The sequence below is a fragment of the Psammomys obesus genome, unplaced genomic scaffold (assembly GCF_907164565.1).
Source record: "Psammomys obesus unplaced genomic scaffold, mPsaObe1.curated_primary_1811, whole genome shotgun sequence".
In the NCBI taxonomy this organism is placed as follows: Eukaryota; Metazoa; Chordata; class Mammalia; order Rodentia; family Muridae; genus Psammomys; species Psammomys obesus.
In genome coordinates this window covers 14053056-14072244 of record NW_026596162.1, presented here as the reverse complement: position 1 = coordinate 14072244, position 19189 = coordinate 14053056, and the positions used below count along the sequence as shown (strand labels likewise).

Below are 19189 nucleotides of genomic sequence, written 5' to 3'. Positions count from 1 at the left end.
GACACCCAGCCAGCTGAGCCGCTCAGGCTCAGACAGCACTGGGCTCAGCAGGAAGGCCAGGGGCATCCCTTATCTAGTCCCTCCCTGCCACAGGCAGGCTGCAAGGATAGTAAACCCAAAACAGACAGCAATGTTAAAGGTTTCAAAGCTTTTCTTCTACGGCCTTCACTCATACCCATGTTCATATCCACATGTCTCCTCCAGGAAGGGCCTCCAGGAATGGGCCCACATTGTTCCTTAACCCACAGGAACACAGGGCAAAGCTAGCCCTTCAGTTCAAGGATAACAGAAGAGGCTCACTCTGGAGAACTTCACTGCACAGGTGCCTCTGGCAGAGCTGACTGACTGCCACATGGCACAGCAGGCGAGGAAAGTTAGAAGATTCTTACTGCACAAGCGCTATCACTAAGATGTCAGTATTGTCAGTTCATAACCAAATGTACTGAAATTTAAATAAACAGCACTTACCCCACAATGAACATAGCTCTCCCCCAAAAACTCTTTCATGACATTCTTGCCAAAGTCTACTATGTTCTGAAGATGGTGAAGTATCTCTTCTGAGGTCTGGAAGAGACAAAAACAGGGCAGCTTGTGGACAGACATCCAGGCAGGGCTCCTAGCACCACCACCCTCCCAGAGGCCCAGCTCAGGACGGACAAAGCACCGTGCACCCCACAAACCTCTGGAGAACTCAACACCCACACCCAGAAATGCTCTGTACAAAGTATGTGCAGATATCCCACAGCTCCTACAACAACTGGATCTTGTCAGAACTTAGCTTGACAGAAAACCCCGGAACACACCCAGTGTCCCTGCACAGCTATGTTCTGATAAAATGTCCAGCTGGAGAAGTATGACCACATGAACCCCCTCCAGAAGACACAGCCCAGGAAGGCTGAGTAGGTGGGATGCATGAACACTACAGTCACTGCACAAGGACAGGCAGACAGAAGAGCATGAAGCACCTCAAGACACATCTGACAGAATCAGAACACCTTGGGTCATTTCTCTTCGGCAGCTGAGGTAGAAGCTATCGAATGTTTGGGCCCACCCTGCTCCCTCTGCCTGCTCGACACACCTTTGACTCTCACTCCTGCCTCAGTGAAAGGCAGCATTCCTGCCGGCTCCTAGAAGCAAGCCCTGAGGGCCCCTATCATCTCTGTCACCAATGTCCCATAGCTTCCTACAACCCTCAGTTACTTGAGGCACTGTCTCACAGACAGTCCAATGACCTTCTCAAAGAGTTCCACCTTCCCCCACTTTGGGGTTCTTGCCCTCAGAGGCCAGGTCAGTCCCAGGTGACTCACAGGCAGCTGGCCATGTGCAAAGCAAGACAGGCCAATTGTCTCAGCCTCCCTCACACCATGTGCTGGTACAACAGCAGCAGATAAGCAGGTGTGGCCACAGGAGCCTCCAATACTCAGTATCTGCCTGAGACTCGTCACAAAGGAACAAGAGCCCAGCCTGGGTAGACAGGGTGGTGAGCAAGTCTTCATGAAGGGTCCACAGGCTGTGCTTGGATAACTCAACCTACTTGTTCCACCTGATCCTGCCCACTGTGACTTTAGCATCACTGATTATCCACCTACTGTGAGACACTGTATTTTCTTACACAAAATTCTGCTAAGGCAATGAAGGAATTCAAGATCAAGTTGAAACCAGGCCCTGGATTTCCTCTGAGCAGGGCCCACAGGCTATACCAGGGCTCATGCAGACCAACCTACCATACACTGACACGCCTGCTAGGTCTCACACAGCAGGAATGATAGCCCACTATTTTCCACAGTGAATGAAATTTCTAAAATTAGCATTAATAGTTCTGCACTGGAGGGCTTAGGATATAGGCTACACTCCAGAGGTAGAGCATTTCCCTATCCAGCATAAAGCCTCAGGTTCAATTCTTAGCAGCATAACACACACACATATACACACACACTAGATGCGGTGGAACACACCTGTGATCCCAGCACTCAGGAGGCAGAGGCAGGAGGCTCTCGGTGAGTTCAAGACCGGCCTGCCTGGTCTACAAAGCGAATCTAGGACAACCAAGGCTACACAGAGAAACCCTGTGTCCAGAAAAAAAAAAAAAAGAAAGAAAGAAAAAAGGGGGAAGGGAAGGGAAGGAAAGGGGAAGGGGAGGGGGGAGGGGGGAGGGGAAAGGAAAGGGAAGGGAAGGGAAGGGAAGGGAAGGGAAGGGAAGGGAAGGGAAGGGAAGGGAAGGAAGGCATAAAACACACACACACACACACACACACACACACACACACACACACACCTGCCCTAAGAAAATATCCAGGTCTTCTTAAGTAAAGGCTATGATGACAGTCCACCAATCTTACCTTCTTCTTATTTGGAGGAAACTTCAAAAACCGCAGAACTACACAGCGCTGTTGAAAAATAAAACAAAGCATGATCAGTGCTGGCCCAACACTCAGGCATAACGGTCAACAGTTGAGGAGAATGGGCCAAGGAAGCATGGAGGAGACCCAGTTGCAGTCACTTTCAGAAAGCTTGCACCATGAAGCAACCAGGAAAATCTGTGGCCTTTGACCCAGCCCACTCCCTCCTAGATATTTATCTTAAGGAAATAAGGAAACTCAAAAGTCATTATCCAGGGGCTGGTGAAATGGTTCAGAGGTTAAAAGCACCAGCTGTTCTTCCAGTGGACCTGGATTTGAGTCCCAGCACCCACATGGCAGCTCACAAGCAGTGCCAGTTATGCATATGGTGCACAAACATGCTGGCAAAACACCATGGGGCAGGGGACTCGCTGGGGTAATATATGCCCAGGTACAAGTGCAGGGGCCCTCAGAGGCCAGAAGTGGGCACTGAAACCTCTCGAGCTAGAGTATAGGCAGTTGTAAGCTGCCCAGTGTGAATGCTGGCAACTGAACTCAGGTTCTCTGGAAGAGCAAACAGTACATGCCCTTGGACCTGCAAGCCATCCCTCCAACCTTCCTTTGTTGTTGTTGTTTTTTTGTTGTTTTTGTTTTTAAATAGGCTCTCACTATATATAGCCCAGGCTGGCCTCAAATTAATCATCTTCCTGCTCCTACCTCCCAAGCACTGGGATCATAGTTGTGTGCCACTAAGCCCAACCCAATTTTATATTTGTTAAATCACAATTTTTTGCAAGATTCTGTTTCCAAGTAAGGGAGGAATTTCTTTTAAGCACAAACTGTTAAGTGAAACATGTACAGTGTCTTTGGATGAAGAGCTCTCAACGGACGTTCATGGCAAGTTCAGCAGCATTTCCAGACAACAAGCACAGTTTGGGTTTTTCCTTTTTCTTTTCTAGCCCTCTCACTCCGGAACACAGTATGTTACCCAGGCTGGCCTCATGGTATTCCTCCTGTCTCAGCCTCCCAAACCTGAGGACTGAGTCCCCAAGCAGTCTGGACTTCATAGCAGGAAACTATTTCAATACAAGCAAATGTCCCCGCCCCACCCTACTGTGGTGATTATACATGTAATCCCAGCAGCAGGAAGGCCGAGGAAAGGGCTTCTAGGATTTCCACGCTGACCCAGGACACACACAGCAGGAAAACCTGTCTCAAAAATGACTTTTATAAAGGAGAGGCTAGGCCAGGCAGTAGTGGTGCATGCCTTTAATCCCAGCACTTTGGAGGTAGAGGTGGGTAGATTTTTGTGAGTTTGAGGCCAGCCTGGTCTACAGAGCTAGTTCCAGGACAGACAGATTTGTTACACAGAGAAACTCTCTCTCTCAAAAAAAAAAAAAAAAAAAAGGGTGGGTGGGCCTGGAAAGATAGCTCAGGTGGCTTTTGCAAAAGACTCAGGCTTAATCTTCATCTAACAACCATCTGGGACTACAGGCTACACAGAGAAACCCTGTCTTGAAAAAAAAAAATGTGCAGGGGCTGGAGAGCTCAGTGATTAAAAGCAACAACTACTCTTCCAGAGGACCCGAGTTCAATTCCCAGCACCCACATGGCAGCTCACAACTGTTTGTAACTCCAAGATCTGACAATCCCACACAGACACATGCAGGAAAAACACCAATGCATATAAAACAAAAATAAATTTTTAAAATGTTTGTGAAAATACAATATTTGGGGGTACCTAAGAAGCCGCAAAGGCCCTGGGGGAGATCCCCGACCATGCACACTACTCCTCTTATGCTGACTGGGACCTTCCAGGCCCCCAGGTCCTCCTGTTTCGTTTAAATATTTTTGAAATATTTTATTTTTAAATTAAAATATAACTGTATTATGTCTCCCCTTCCTCCCTCTAATCCCTCTCCTATGCCCTGCCCCTCCTTCTCAATATCATGGCCTCAACAATTTAAAGACTCTGGGGTTCAGGACTTGCATTATTGCCCAGGTTGGCCTTGTCCTCAGGGGCTCAAGTGATCCTCACCCCTCCAGGTAGCTGGGACTATGTGAGAACTCTGCATTCACCACCAAGCACAGCTCTCCAACCCTTCTTCTTGCGTTCCCATCCCAGCTGTGCCATGGCTGGATGCTAATCAACCGCACAGCTGAATGTCAGTCCTGGCCTGCAGAGCTGAGCCTCAAAGCTTACAGGCCACAACTGCTTCCTTCCCTGTGTTAAAAGCAGGCACCACCAATTAATATTGGGAATCCCTGTTAATGATCACTTTAATGGAACTATAATTTCATCTAAATTTTAAAAAACAGATCTACAGAAAAGCTAATTATAAACAAGTTCTAAACCAGGTGGTGGTGGCGGCACATGCCTTTAAGCCCACCACTATATAGGAAGGCAGAGGCAGGCAGAGCTCTGGGTTAGAGGCCAGCCTGGTTTACAAAATGAGTCCCAGGACAGCCTGGACTACAAAGAGAAACCCTATCTCAAAAAAACCATCAGGAAAAAAAAAGGTTGATTTTCTCCTCAGCTGGGCACAATATAGTGCTGTTCTACTCAAGAGCCTGTCTGATTATTCCCTCCAACAATTAAGACAACGTATGTCAGCTGGTCGTGGTGGTACGGCCTTTAATCCCAGTACTCAGGGAGCAGAGGCAGGCAGATCTCTGTGAGTTCGAGGCCAGCCTGGTCTACAAAGAGTCCAGGACAGGCAGAGCTATACAGATAAACCCTGTCTCAAAACACCAAAAAAAGGAGAGGAAAAAAAAAAAAAAAAGACACGTACATCAAGGACAGGGAAGGCCTGGCCATGCTTAACACCAACATAGGACACACTAATCAGTGCCTGAGTCACTGAGGACAGAGCCCTGCTGCCCTGGCCTGCCTGCAGGGGAAGTCTCACACTGTCCCACATAGGGAGCCCTCAGGAGCCAAGCTTGTTCTCAGAGCTTACTGCAGCCAGAGGAAAGCAGTGTGTTTCTCCACTTCCCAGGGAACTAATAAGCTGCACAACAGAATTCTGTCGCCAGGCAGGCCCAGGAAGGGTGGTGCTAGGCAAGTCATATGAGCCTTTCTATCACAGGAACTCCCCACTGTATCCTTGGAGAAGCCAGTCCAGAGGGCCAGTGCACACAAATGCCAACAATAGGAACTCACTGACCCCACACCTGGTAGTGTTTTACTATTAGTATGAACTCAGATTCCCAAAGTTCCTGCCACTGTGTTCCTGATAAACACAAGACAGCTGGCCTACTTACAAACAAAAACTACACATTTCCTTTGCATTACTAACACACACAGGCAGGCACGAATTAGAGCACACACACCAGCATCAACAAGTTAATTCAAAAGCAAGTCTCTAGCCTACCAAGAAAAAAATGTTAATATAGCTGGGCAAGATGGCTCACACCTACAATCCCAGTAGTTGGAGGTTGAGACAGAAGGATGGCAAGTTTAAGGCCAACCTGATCCACAGAGTAAGTCCTATTATAGCCTAGACTAAAAAGAAACCTGTCTTTAAAACAAAATAAACAAAAAACCAGGTGTGGTGCATGCCTTTGATCCCAGTACACAGGAGACAGGGGTAAGAGGAATCTCTGAGTCCAAGCGCAGTCTAGACTGCAGTGAGTTCTAGGCCAGCCAGGGATAGAAAATGACACCCTGGGATGGGGGGTGAGTTCCTGGGAAGAAACTGTTGGCTCCTCTTTGACAACATAAATAGCATCACTGTTCCCCTGGCACTCACTAACATCAACACTATCACCACTGCAGAGAATACCAGAGTATTCTCCCAGGCTACAATCTCTCAGCCACTTCTCCCATTGAGGTGGGTCATATGAATCTCAGGATATCGAATGTGGGAAGCTAGGCCTGAGGGAAGCCCAGACATTAGGGGTTTGGCCCTTAAGGTCAAGGTCATGTGCTTGTAAATAAGCTGAATCCCAGGGCACCTCCACATCACATTTCCAGTTCTCCGGCTCCACTTGGCTGCTAAGCTGTCAACTAAGAGGTTAGGGGTGCTGGCTAGTCCTAGGCAAACAATATGAACACAAGCCTCAGGGGGCCTAGGCAGCAAAGCCCATAGTAGCCCAATGCTTCTCCATTACTGGACCATCCCACCACAAGGTGTCCTCGGCCATCAGAGCCATGCAGAGTAGCTCAGCCTCTCTATCACCCACAGGAAGTCTCCTCTCCCTTCCCTTAGGTAGCTCAAACCATGAGCAACTAAGAAAAACATCAATACAGTGATAGATCCATTTCAAGGGAAACTATTCTCTCCACCCACACATTCATCATACATAAACCGTCACCAGAAACCCAACCCCTCCTCCCCCAGGAGAACTGTCATCAGCCTTAAATGTCAACATTAGTACCAGCCCTCAGACACACTAAGCTCACCACAGCCAACCAGCATGGGCCCATCAACTCCCATCAACTCCCATAAAGGGCCTACCCTGAGGTTCGTGGTTATGGGAAGTAAAGAGTAGACAGTGACAGTACAAAACAAGTGAAAAATCGGCCCCTAAACAGCTCCCATTAGCAAAAACAAGTAGAAGAAGTGCCATTGGCCAAAGGAAGCTAAAACAGACAGCCTTCAAGGATTTCCCACCGCCAACGGAGGCATGTAACTGGGAAAGAACTGGAAGAACATCAAAGTGTTCAGAAGACATTCCACATTCTTCTAGTTCTCTGTATTTTTCTGGAGGCAGGAGAGGCAACAACTGAATAACTAAATAGAAATGAAAGGCCACACAGAACCTGCCAAAGTGAAATACAATGGAGTGCTAGCTTTCTACCACCATGACAAGGCATCTGAGAAAATAAGCTTAAGAGGAGGAAAGGTGGGGCTGGAGGAGAGAGCATGGAGTACTGGCTGCTCTTCCAAAGGACCTGGGCTCGGTTCCCAGCACCCACATGGTACCTAACCATCTGTAGCTTCTAACTCTAGTTCCAGGGGATCTTCTGGTCTCAGTTGGCATTACATACACATGGTGAATAGGAAGAGACATAAATGCAGGCAAAGCATCATACAAATAGTAAATAAACGTTAGAAAAAATAAAGAGGATGAAAGGTTCATGGCTTCAGAGGTTTCCATCCTTGGCTGCTTTAATCCACTGTTGTGAGCCTGTGGTGAGGCAGCTTACCACAATGGAAGTACATTCCCTTGCCTCTAAGGCTCCAACAGCACGGTCGTCTGGGGACCTGGACTTCAACATGGCCCTTGGTTGTCAGTTGAGATACAAACCATAATGGGGAGTACAGTTAAAGCCCGTTAGTGAAGACAAGCTATCCTGCCACCTACAGGATACTCTCAGGATAGAAAGAATCACTCACTGACTCAGGTGTCCCAGGGGCCACTGTCCTTTGACAAGCTGGTGAAGTGATAAGGGCCCATGAAAGATCCCAGGAAGCTCCAATCACTGTCAAGGGAAGGGATACAAAAGAGCATCACCCCTCAGGATGTGGCCCAAGGTTTCAGAAACAGCATTCTACCCAGACCCTCCCCACTGTGAAAACGACCTCCAGGTAGAGCCACAGTATGTCCCAAACTGTCTCCTGAAACCAGCTTCCACACAGACTCTCAACCTATATGGGAACCATCCATGGTCTGCTAATTACCAGAGGCAAGAGATGCCAAGCCACTGACCTCTATGACACAAATGAATGCATGTCCTTAGGACCGGAGAAGCAGGCCTCCGAGGCTGAGGCATTCACAACGGCACAGCTTAGCCTCAATGACAACTAAAAGCCTTAGAGAGAACAAGGCAGATCAACAAAGGATAAAGCTGGGACATCAGCAGTGGTGCGTGCTGATGCCTCAGTATCTCTTTCCTAACCTTTTGTATTTCTAGCTCAAGCTCCCAGCCGTCCTCCCAGAGCAAAGAGGACAGAGGTGTGAAGTATGAGGGGAGGTTACAACGTGAAAGAATGTGCCACACATTGATGTGACCCTGAGAGCCCAAGGGAAGCTATAGAGGCAGGACAGGCCAGCTCAGTGACCTCTAACCGGTAGCGACCCCAACAACATGCAAAAAGAAATCAGTGCTCACAGAAGCCACAGGTGCAGCCAGAAAAATAGAAACAAAAACCAGAGGCCCTTGAAACAAGTCTTCCATGCTACTTCTGTCAGACTGTGTGATGATGAGGGTGGGCCAACCAAGAGCCTTCTGCATTGCTGCTCTCAAAGACAAAGTAACTGAGAGCTCAACTGACTGAATTTTGACCAAGCAGAAAAGAGTCAGGGAGGGAGAAAGGTCACCTCTGAAATGTAAATACAGAAAGACAAACACATCCTTATACTAGCAAGACAACACAAACCTAAACATCACCAAAGGGAATATGGAAATAAATTCTAACCTGGCAACACAAGATAAGGAATCAAAAGTGAACATGCAAGGAGACAAGATGTGACCAGACCAACCACCAAGAAAGAAATAATTTCATCAGCATCAATCTGAGAGACCACCACTGAATATCTCAAGTATACAATATGTCATTTCTTTAACAGTGAAAAGAAAAAGTCCAAACTCTTTCAGCCAGTTCTAGGTGCTGAAGATGGGCCCAGGGCTTGGGTATACAACATGCAGCTGGAAACACAAAATGTCAGCTCTGTGATTCCAACATCTCCACAAGGAGGGTAACTCTTCCAGCACCGAACAGATGTCTACCTAAGCGATCATAAATAACCCTGTGATGGAAACCTTTGTGAACAATATCATGATTATCACTTCCAATTTCTTCATCAAGTACACAAGAATAGAAATTAGATCCAATACTACAAATTTTAAAAAACTTGTTGTGCACACCTTTAGTCCCAGCACTTGGGAGGCAGAGGCAGGCCTAGTCTACAGAATGAGTTCAAGGATAGTAAAGGTTAAAACAGAGAAACCCTGTCTTGAAAAACAAAACAACAACAACAAAATTGTCCTGATATTTTTGTCCTTTTCATGTGCTGGAACTAGGGGTCGCTGAGCTGGCCTGGCCTGTCTCCATGGCTCCCCTTAGGCTCTCTGGGTTACATCAATGTATAACACTTGTTTTCACTTTGTGACCTACACCACAGTTCACACCTGTGTCCCTTTCAACCCTGGATAGTTTTGATGCTGGAGGTGCATTTGTGTGCAGGGCCTTAAGCATGCGAATGCAAATTCTAACACTAAACTACTTCTTCCTGATTATAATACAGTCAACATAAAAGGTTTTAGAGTCTTCTTATGGGACAGAGTATCACTATGTAGCTCTGGCTGGCCTGGAACTGGCTATATAGACAAGGCTAGATCCAAACTCACAGAGTTCTCCCTGCCTCTGGCTTCCCCAGTGCAGAAAATACTATTTAAAAAAAAAAAAAAAAAAGGAGCCATGACTGGTAGCCTGTAATCCCACATACTCAGGAGGATGAGAAAGACTGATTGAGGAATTTTAGGTCAGCCAGGGCAACACAGTAAGATCCATTCTCAATCAAGTAATCAAATAATACTACTGTAAAGCTATAGCTACTTGTAAGATTTTCTTGTATTTTCTTCCAGTCACGTCTAATTACAATCACACTACCTGTCTGTAACTCCCTTTTTCAGTTAACATTGTTAACATTTCCCCACATTAAATGGCATATTAGTCTACTTTAAGAAATCCATCCACTATAAAATAACCATCTAAATTGTTTATTTTGTGATATATAAGATAGTGGTAAATTATAAAATATAAACCCACAAATCAAAAATCCTAAAACACAAGCGTGAGAGAGAAACTATGAGATGACCCCTAAAGCTTACTGTTCATACCTGAAAGGTCCAGACACATGCCCCAGACACTGTACGGTTATAGAAATGATGAGGCTCTCCAGAGTCTCTGAAAGGTTTTAAAACCAGACCAGCATTCTCCAAGTTCTGACACATGGTCTTTCTGGGAAGATTAGCTAAATAACAAGTCTTCCATACTACCTCTGTCAATAAGAAGGAAAACATGACAGCTCAGCGTGGTAATAGAGTGGACATTGTTTCCCTCGCATCTTACCGCCAACTCAACCCAAAAGGCTGGGTGCTCTGGACAACTCAGAGAGTGAATGTCAAACAAAATGTAAAGGGACCTTACAAGACCAGACTCTGAACCAAAATCAACAATCTGAAGGTACAAATGCAGATGCCTTAGGAGAGTTAAGCTGCAGTGGCCTTGGGGGAGGCCACAGGCTTCACTGACTGAAATGTTCGGTAGCACAAGTGTCACAGCCTCGTCTGCATGGAGGAAAGGCTGTGCTAAAATGCAGCACAGCCCTGACCAAGAGCTCCCTCAGGGTCCGTGCTGTGGCTGTAGACAGGACAGTGATCAGGAAGCTGACAGCCTTGCAAGTAGGTCAGAGGTCTGTTTGCACCAGCTGGGCAGGGGATACTTAAGGTACAGTACCTGGAAATGGACACACTACAGAGCTGTTGCAAATCAGGATGGGACAGACTGACAAGTAACAATGGAACCTTCTGGAGCTGTCCCTGAGAGCAGGGGGTAGAGAGAACCCTGACACAACTCCTCTCTGTGAACTGGCTGCCTGTCCACCTTCCTGCCTGCCCAAGCATACCCTGTATACTTCTGCAGCCCTCAATGGCCTCTCCCACAAAGACACCAAGACCTGTACACCAAAGAGGGCTCCATCTTTCTCTCATCCCGTTTGCACTTGACAGGAACTGGACATTTTTTCAGTGCTGCTGGCCAGTGACAGCACAATGTCCCCAACCAGCACCCCCAGGTCCTGCAGGACAGGCCTAAGGATGGCTCTGCACACGTGCTACAGAGGAGGAAGGGCGGACAAGGGACTTCACAAGAGAGCTCTTCAACTCAGTAGTGGATGCTAGCCCAGAAAAAGTGACCATGTTTGGAGAGACTTGCTAAAGGTCTCCCTCTCTCTCGGATTGGATGAGGCAGGCCTGGGAAGCTAAGCAGAGAAACAAAGTTCACCTGCTCTCAAAGGGGAAGGAGGACTACAGCCATGTCCAGTACTGAAGAGAACAGAGAGTCTCTCCGTCTCACTTAGAAACATCTACTCTCCCTTGTCACAAAAGGCAGTGAAAAAAAACACAAAAACTATCTTCCAGGAGGGCCTTTTTCTTCCTCAGTCCACATTCTGAACCAATAGGGCAGAGATGGCAGCTAGACTCAAGACCCAAGCTTTAGGCTGCTCAACACTGTACAGTTCCATACAATCTTAACTTCATGGAAACAAAGTGCTATTCCTATCTTCGCTTTCCTAAAGCGGCCTACGGCTTCTCCACCAGTGGTAGCGCTGGGAATCACCCCAGCTCCCTGTGCTATTAACCTTCTCACATGACACCTCCCGCCTTCACTCCCCCAGCCCACCACATTCCTGCTAGGTTGTATCAGATGGCAAGATGTCAGAGAAATCTGGGGCTGCGCACAAATCCATTTGCTTCTCTTCCTAAATTCGCCTCCTTGGCGATCACTACAGCTTCTGACACTCCCTTCTAAGATCAGCTAAGGAGAAACCATTTAAAGTATATGATGTGGACGGGAACCTGGGGTAGCGCTCCGTTCCTAACGGCGCAGCAACAGGGTAGAACAGCAGCTCCGTGGTCTCTACACGAGAGAGAATTCCAAGAACTCCATGCTGAGAGTGACAGCACTCTTTGGGCACTCTCCCCAGTGCTGCCCAGGCCCTGGTCCAGGCTCAACCTCTGGGCCACTGTGGCCAGTAAGACGAGCATCTCAACGGAGTTTGCACAGCGTAAGGCCAGGCGGCACCCACACGGCGTGGGGAAGAGTACTGAAAGGACAAGGCACCGAGAACGGATACTAGGAGGAAAGGGGGGGCAACGGAGACAGGGGTACCGGGATGAGTTCGGAGCTGAGGAGGGTACTGCGGGGGATACCAGGGAACCACCTGAGCGGAAGCTGGACGAGTCACGACCCAGACTGGAAGGTACTCGGGGCTGCGGGAGCCGTCGGGTGAGGCCCGGAGCCGCGCCGCCCGCAAGCCGCTCACCTGCGCGTGGGCCACCACAAGGCTCTTGTTGCCTTCGCCGTGGTAACTCCATTCATTCTCGTCCATCTTCCCTTCTTCCATGCCCCGGCGTCCTGGAACTTCGCGGGCCGGGACGCGGGGACACGAACTGGAGAGGCCGCCCGCTTCGCTGGGCTCCCGCCGCAGCCGTCTGAAGAAAAGCGCCTGTCAGCTGCCGCCTGCGCTCTCAGCCGCCGCGACTTGCAGGCAATGAGCGCCGGAAGCCACGCCCCCAGCGGCCGCCATTCCCCGACCGGGCAACTTCCGGATCCCGCCCACATTACCGTCCACATCCAGGGCGGTGGGAGAGCTGGAAGCCATATTATGTGCTGGCAGAGTGACTCACTTCCGAAACGCAGACTTGGGAACCGGAAGGGAGGTTTCCGGATCTGCTCCCGGACCTAGAGGCCGGCGGTTGCATGGCGCCCGGTGTCCAACGTGCTCAGCCTCGCGCGGTCCTAGGGCCACGGCTGCGCCTTCGTGCGGCTCTAGTAAGGCGCTGGGTGACTCTGAGCCTCCGCTTATGTCTGTAGAATGGGATGCACCCTCAATGGCCTCCCTCCGGCAGCGAGAGCCATTAGGTGGTGTGCACACCTCACGCCGGGAAACGTGGCGAAGCAAGGGGACCTCACCATGGCGCTTTGGCCCCGAGACATCTAAAAATGTAGATGGGGTAATAGACTCCTCCAAGGAAAGCATCGGCCTCAGTTTATCCTTTGATGCGGGGAAGAAGAGCACTGCCAGGTAGAGGTGCCTTGAGGGTTGTGTAGTCTTTAAATAGGACCTTTAAGACTTAGGGCTGGACATGGTGGCGCTCGCCTCTAATCTCAACATTGAGGATATGGAAGCAAGAGGTTCTCTATGATATCGACACCAGCCGGGATTACAGACTGAGATCTTGTCTCAAACATAATTTTCACATTTGTGTTAAATTGCCTGCAGCACTGAATATTGCTTTGGCTGGGGTATGTGAAGAAAATGCAGCTTAATGCAGAATATGTTTTTTGTGTTAATTATTCCAAGGGAGACTAATAGAAATGAAAATAGAAGTGAATGTACCCAATTATAGCTTGATGAACCAATGAATTTACAGGGCATGCTTAGAGCAGCATGGGTGAAGTGTTATTTATTTACATTAGTGAGGAGGACCTCAAAACAACTGCACTGCAGAAAATCCCATCCTACCATAGATCCATTCTTCTTCTAAAAACTGAATGGGTTTCTCCTAGTCTTCTACCTTATGTAACCCATGAAAGCTGGTGCAGCTGTAGGAGGCTGTTTTGATTTAGGTGGTAAAGGCCGATTTTTACCCTGAAGATCAGTACACAGCATCCAGGCTTTCTCTCCACCTGCCTCGTCTGCCATATTCCCTGAACATTGAAAGAAGTGATAAAGATGCTTGGTTATTGTCTTTCATTTTGGCTGAGCATTGAATCACTATGCCATAGCAACAGCCACTTTATTCTATGCAACTTGATGGGCTGTGGGTCTTCCAAGTAACTTTTATTCACTGGGAAAAAGAAAAAGGATTCTCTGTACAACTGACATTGACAGCACCGTCATCTATAGGTAAACATAAATGTTTAGCAGGTAGTCTGACAGGCACATATCCATTTAACTACAGAAGTAGTTCCACACTAGGGCCCTATGACCTCCTCTTACAACAGCAACATGAGCCCCTTCCTGCAGAGCAGTACTTAAAGACAATCTGAAAATTGGCTGTACCCATTATAGTTGTACCACTATTGTACCACGTCTGCCTGGCACACAGGTAACATTAACACTGGTGTCTATAGATTAGCAGGACAGTTTGTAACAATTCTCACCAAGCAGCCTACATAGCACCTTCTGGCACTTCCAATCATCAGTCTGCAAGAAGGGAGCTTTCAGCTCAGTCCATTTGAATTATGCATGCCCTGCAATCAGCATGTGATGTCTTCAACAATAGCATTTTACCATCTGTTTCCCATGGCAACTAACAGCAGTGGCAATGCCCTGCATTGTTTTGGGATGTCAGGGACCTCTCTGGCCAGCAAAGGAGAATAGCCCACCCCTGACACTGGAAAGACACTTTTGGGAGTGTCTTTCCACCTGTGCATGCTATCTTTCTTCAAAAATCTTTGTTTTTCAGCTTATAGGTATAGGCTGTTGTGAGTTTTGCGTAATCACCTTGCTGGGTATCATCTGCATGTTATCGAATGATAAAACTCAGCTTCACAGCTGTGCATGGTCCTTGGCCCTTGTGCAGGTTCACTTTCCAGTCCTGGTCCTTAAGTGCTCGTGCATGCCCTTCTGATGCCTATCTAAATCTTTAAGATAGAGTTAAAAAAACGTTTTATCTCTGGAGACCCTCCCCCCAACAAAGTGCCAACCATCACAGGCCACAGCATCTAAAGGAATACTAAAAGAGAAGTTAGGGGCTGATGATGTGGTCGGTGAACGCCTTGTCTGGCATAAACAATCAGTAGCACCACATAAACCAGACTTGGTGGTACACTTCTGAAATTCCAGCACTCAGAATGGGAAAGCAAAATGATCAAAAGTTCAAGCTAATTCTTGGCTAGTTAGAGGCCAGATGTGAGATCACGTCTCAAAACCAAAAAAACAGTGAGCAAGCAAGATCCAACACAGCATGAAAAGATCCCAGTCGTCTGTAGCAACTGTTTCTCAAAAGGTGTGGATAAAAGGGTCTACCTGTTTAGCTCTCTGTAATCCAGTCTCTATCTATGAGCCATCCCACTTTCTCATCTTGGGGTGCTACCAGGGGGCCTCTGTGTATCTTCCCATGCGGAGGAGCTCTGTGGGGCTGGCTCACGCTAATTGCCTTGGTCTGGTGCCAAGGAGGAGTGGGACTATGAGTCACCTGCCATGCTCACCAGTTCTCTGGATCTGACAAGCTCCAGGCAGAGTCGAAGGCTGCTGCCTCTCCACTATCCACACCTGGCTGTTGAAAGGGCACGGCTGGGCAAACAGTTTCCACCCCCACAACACTCTCTTGCAGGAAAGAAATGTACACACTGAGGGGCTAATTGTCAGTGGCTGGGCCAACCTTAATCATTTTCAGCTGTACTGCTCCAGAGACTACAAGCACTGAATTCAGCTATTTTTTTCCCTAAAAACTCCGTCTCGACACAAACCTTTACATATTTGCTTGAGTGACCTGTGTCTGCTTTTTTCATTTTCTTTTCATTCCCTCCTGATTGCTTTCTATTTTGTGAGCACAATTTGCATGCCAGTGTAAGTCATTCAGATCTCCCAGAGCCCTTCCTACCTCATAAAGATCAGGGCCCAGAATGGGGCTATAGCAGTCCTGAGGCCTGCTGAATTACCTTAAGCTCCATAGTCCTATCTGAGCAGGTAAGCTGGTCATGCCACCTCTGTCCTGTCCAGCTCCCTCACTAACCTACTGCATTTCTCCCATTGCTATCACCATTCAATTCTTTCCGCCAGCCTCCAACTTTGGCATTCCAGAAGGAGCTATTTAAGTTCAGGATTGGGTTACAGACTCTCTTCCTTACATTTCCCCCAGCTGTAAGAAATAGCAAGGCATCCTCTCCTTTATCCAGTTTACCTACAAAATCAGAGGTTGGTGTGATGAAGTCTTTTTTGTCAGTGTTCTTCATGCAGGCAAGTTTTGTGGGCATAGACTGAGCCTTCATTGCATGTCTTGTCACTTGTAGCCAGGGAATACAGCTCTACCATGGTTCTCTTATAAAATATCCATACATGATACTCACGAATACACAACATATTCTCTCTTTGCCAGTCACTTTTTTTTCCCTACATGTATGTCTATATGAGGGTGTCAGATCCCCTGGAACTAGAGTTACAGACAGTTGTGAGCTGCCATGTGGATGCTGGGAATTGAACCTGGGTCACTCTGGAAGAGCTGTCAGTGCTCTTAACAGCTCAGCCATCTCTCCAGCCCCTTGCCTGGAGAAAATCACTTCTGAAATTTCCTTAAACACCCCTGTACATGTCGAGAATGGATGCCACTACCAGGATTTGCCCCACGAATTTTCCATCCTGGCTTTCCCTCTGGGCTGGCAACTCAGCCTCCTTTGCATGTCTAATCAGCCACAGCAGGAACAACAATGCAAATGCAACAAAGAGGCAAGCCATTCCATACCTGATGGAGGACAGCCACTGCAGGACTTGCCCCTGGGCAGCGTGCCACCCTTAGCCAGCCTCACTTTCACGTTGTTGGTCAACCCCACAGCAAGGCCTATGTACCTGGCCCTCCAAAACTCAACCTTGGTTTTGTCCTGTCTCTGTCTAGGCGCCAAGTGCTGCATTAGTTTTTCTGAAGAAGACAAGAACAAATGTCCATCCATCCCAGATAGGGCAGCAGCAACTGACCAAAGACTCTCACCCATCTAGTACGGTGTTCACTGGACTTACAGAGGCATGGGTGATTCTCAAACAGACGAACCACTGAAAAGCCCCACCCCCGGCATGGCTAAAGGCTTCCTAAAAGGTGCACAGATGGAGCCCCGGCTGTTCTGGATCCCATTAACCTTCTGTCCTTGTACTCACCAGCGTACAGCTGAGGCAGAATTGCACCTGGGAGTGGCATGCAGGAGGGCGTGGTATGCAGGAGGGCGTGGCATGCAGGAGGGCGTGGCTGTAAGCGCGAGGGAGGGTCTAATGACCCAGCTCCACACCCTACTCCTAAGAGTGAGCGTCCACAGGCCCAGGCTTATTACTGTCCCTTGCAGGTAGTCTAACTGTTCCAATTAAGGTGACACGAGGGCTGTTCCACAACACTAATTCATGAAAGGAAAGACCCTGAGAACACCTGTGTGCTGCTGGCCAGGCTGAGGTTGACAGCAGTAAACCTATGCAGTGAGTCAGAAAACTGACTTCAAGCATCATTTTCCAGGATACTGGGACCCCCGCACCCACCTCAGGGAAAGGTAGTGGGAGGTTGTTCAGAATCGTTGAGGTGGAGGTAGAAAGGGCCTCTAGAGACATGCATGGCACAGTGAGAAAATAGTTCACACAATCTAGCTTGTCCCACCCCCCTAGAAGGCTGAGCCTCCTAAAGGGCTGAGTCTGAGTTCCCTGCTCCCCGTGAAAGGAGCACTGTGTGCTGCACTGAGACACTTCCTTGAGGAAACCTTGGACTCTGAGAACACTATCTTGATTTTTTTCCCCAGTGAGCATTATGACAGTTATGACTTAGAAATGCAGCCTATGCTTATCATAAAAAGCAGATTGCTTTTTTGTTGTGATTGCTTTTAAGGTCTCTGGAGACACCTCCTCACCTTGATAGATCTGGATACAGGGCAAGAGACTCAATGGAAAGAGATGTGGCAGGGTAGAGGAGGGCCTTGCAGTGGAGAAAGGTCCTCTCTGAAGGGGTTTCAAGGCTAGAGAGCAATCTATCAGCAAAGGCACAGAGTACAAAATCGTTTCCCATGACCTCACCTATACCTCCTCCTCATTACAACACCGACAGTTTTTGGTGGAGAAAGCATCATTTCTTTACTCAGCTTCTGTAGTCTGACTTAAATAGATCCCACCCTTACTCTCAAGGCTGGTCTCGTGATAGTGATCAGAATAACCAAGAATTATATTCCTTGAGGATAAAAACAACCCTCCTGTATTTGGTTCAGGAGACACAAGGGGAGTGGTCATGTATCTTGCACTGAAATGAAGAGAAGAGAAGCACTCAGTGACCCAATAAAAGAGCAAGGGTAACAAAGGCATCATGGGTGACAGAAGCAAAGGAGAAACCACAAGAATGGGTAAGCCATTCACCAAGGGTGTTTTGTTTGTTTTCCAAGACAAGAGTTTTTCTGTGTAGCCTTGGCTGTCCTGGACTCGGTTTGTAAACCAGGCTGGCCTTGAACTCACAGAGATCTGCCTGCCCCTGCCTCCCTGAGTGCTGGGATTACAGGCGTGTGCCACCACTGTCCAGCATACTTTTTTCTTGCAGTACTGATTAAACCCAGTGCTTCACTCATGATAGGAAAGTACTCCCACCACCACCCTAGAGCCTAGCCCATGAAAACAATCTTCTATAGAGTGTTTTGCCATGTATGGTAGAAAAGACAGAGTGCACAGTTTCACATGCTCTGAATGAGGGCAGAGAATGTCACCACTGAACGTTATCTGGAAATATTAAAACTGGAGAAGCTGGGGCTGGAGAGATGGCTCAGTAGGTAAGAACAATTCCTGCTTATGCAGAGGACCTGGGTTCTATTCCCAGCACACCAGCTGGACAGCTTGCAACTACTGGAAACTTTAGCTCTAATGCTGCGGTTCTCAACCTTCCTAATGCTGCGACCCCTTAATGCAATTCCTCATGTTGTGGTGACCCTCAGCCATAAAATGATTTTGGTTGCTACTTCATAACTGTAACTTTGCTGCTGCTATGAATCATAATGTAAAAACCTATGTTTTCTGATGGTCTTAGGCGACCCCTCATGTTGAGGACTGCTCCTCTAATGGATCTGATGTCTTCTTCTGGCCTCTGAGGGCACCTCGCACACATGTGGTGCACATGAACATACATATAAAAATTTTAAAGTATGCTATCAAACTGATAACACTTATCTCAACAGGCTTATTACTTACCAAGGACTGCTCTGCTTGTGTGAATTTTTTTTTAACCTCCTCCCGGAACTCACCTACTAGATAGAGAAAACTCCTGGTACTTCCAGAGGTCTTACCTCGGAAAGGCCTTACCTTCACAGCAATGCATCCAACCAGGAGAAGGAAAACAGGCAGAGTCTACCCCACATGAGGTGGGAAAGAACAGAAAAGTACTAATGAGCAGCTAGGGAAATGGCCCAGCAGTATGAGGAACCTGAGTTCCACACACAGGAGTG

The 19189-nt window shown here is 47.9% G+C and overlaps 1 protein-coding gene across 1 annotated transcript in view; it reads right to left on the bottom strand.

Annotated features, from left to right (window-relative positions):
- Ippk (inositol-pentakisphosphate 2-kinase) overlaps positions 1-12543 on the bottom strand; it is a 40313-nt gene extending 27770 nt beyond the window's left edge. Inside the window, exons 1-3 of the mRNA XM_055595258.1 lie at positions 12336-12543; positions 2340-2387; positions 469-564 (exon numbers count right to left, since the gene is read on the bottom strand). Coding sequence (XP_055451233.1) covers positions 469-564; positions 2340-2387; positions 12336-12416 — 225 coding nt within the window. The 5' untranslated portion in view covers positions 12417-12543. The remainder of the gene's footprint in view (positions 1-468; positions 565-2339; positions 2388-12335) is intronic.
- Positions 12544-19189: the final 6646 nt, after the last annotated feature.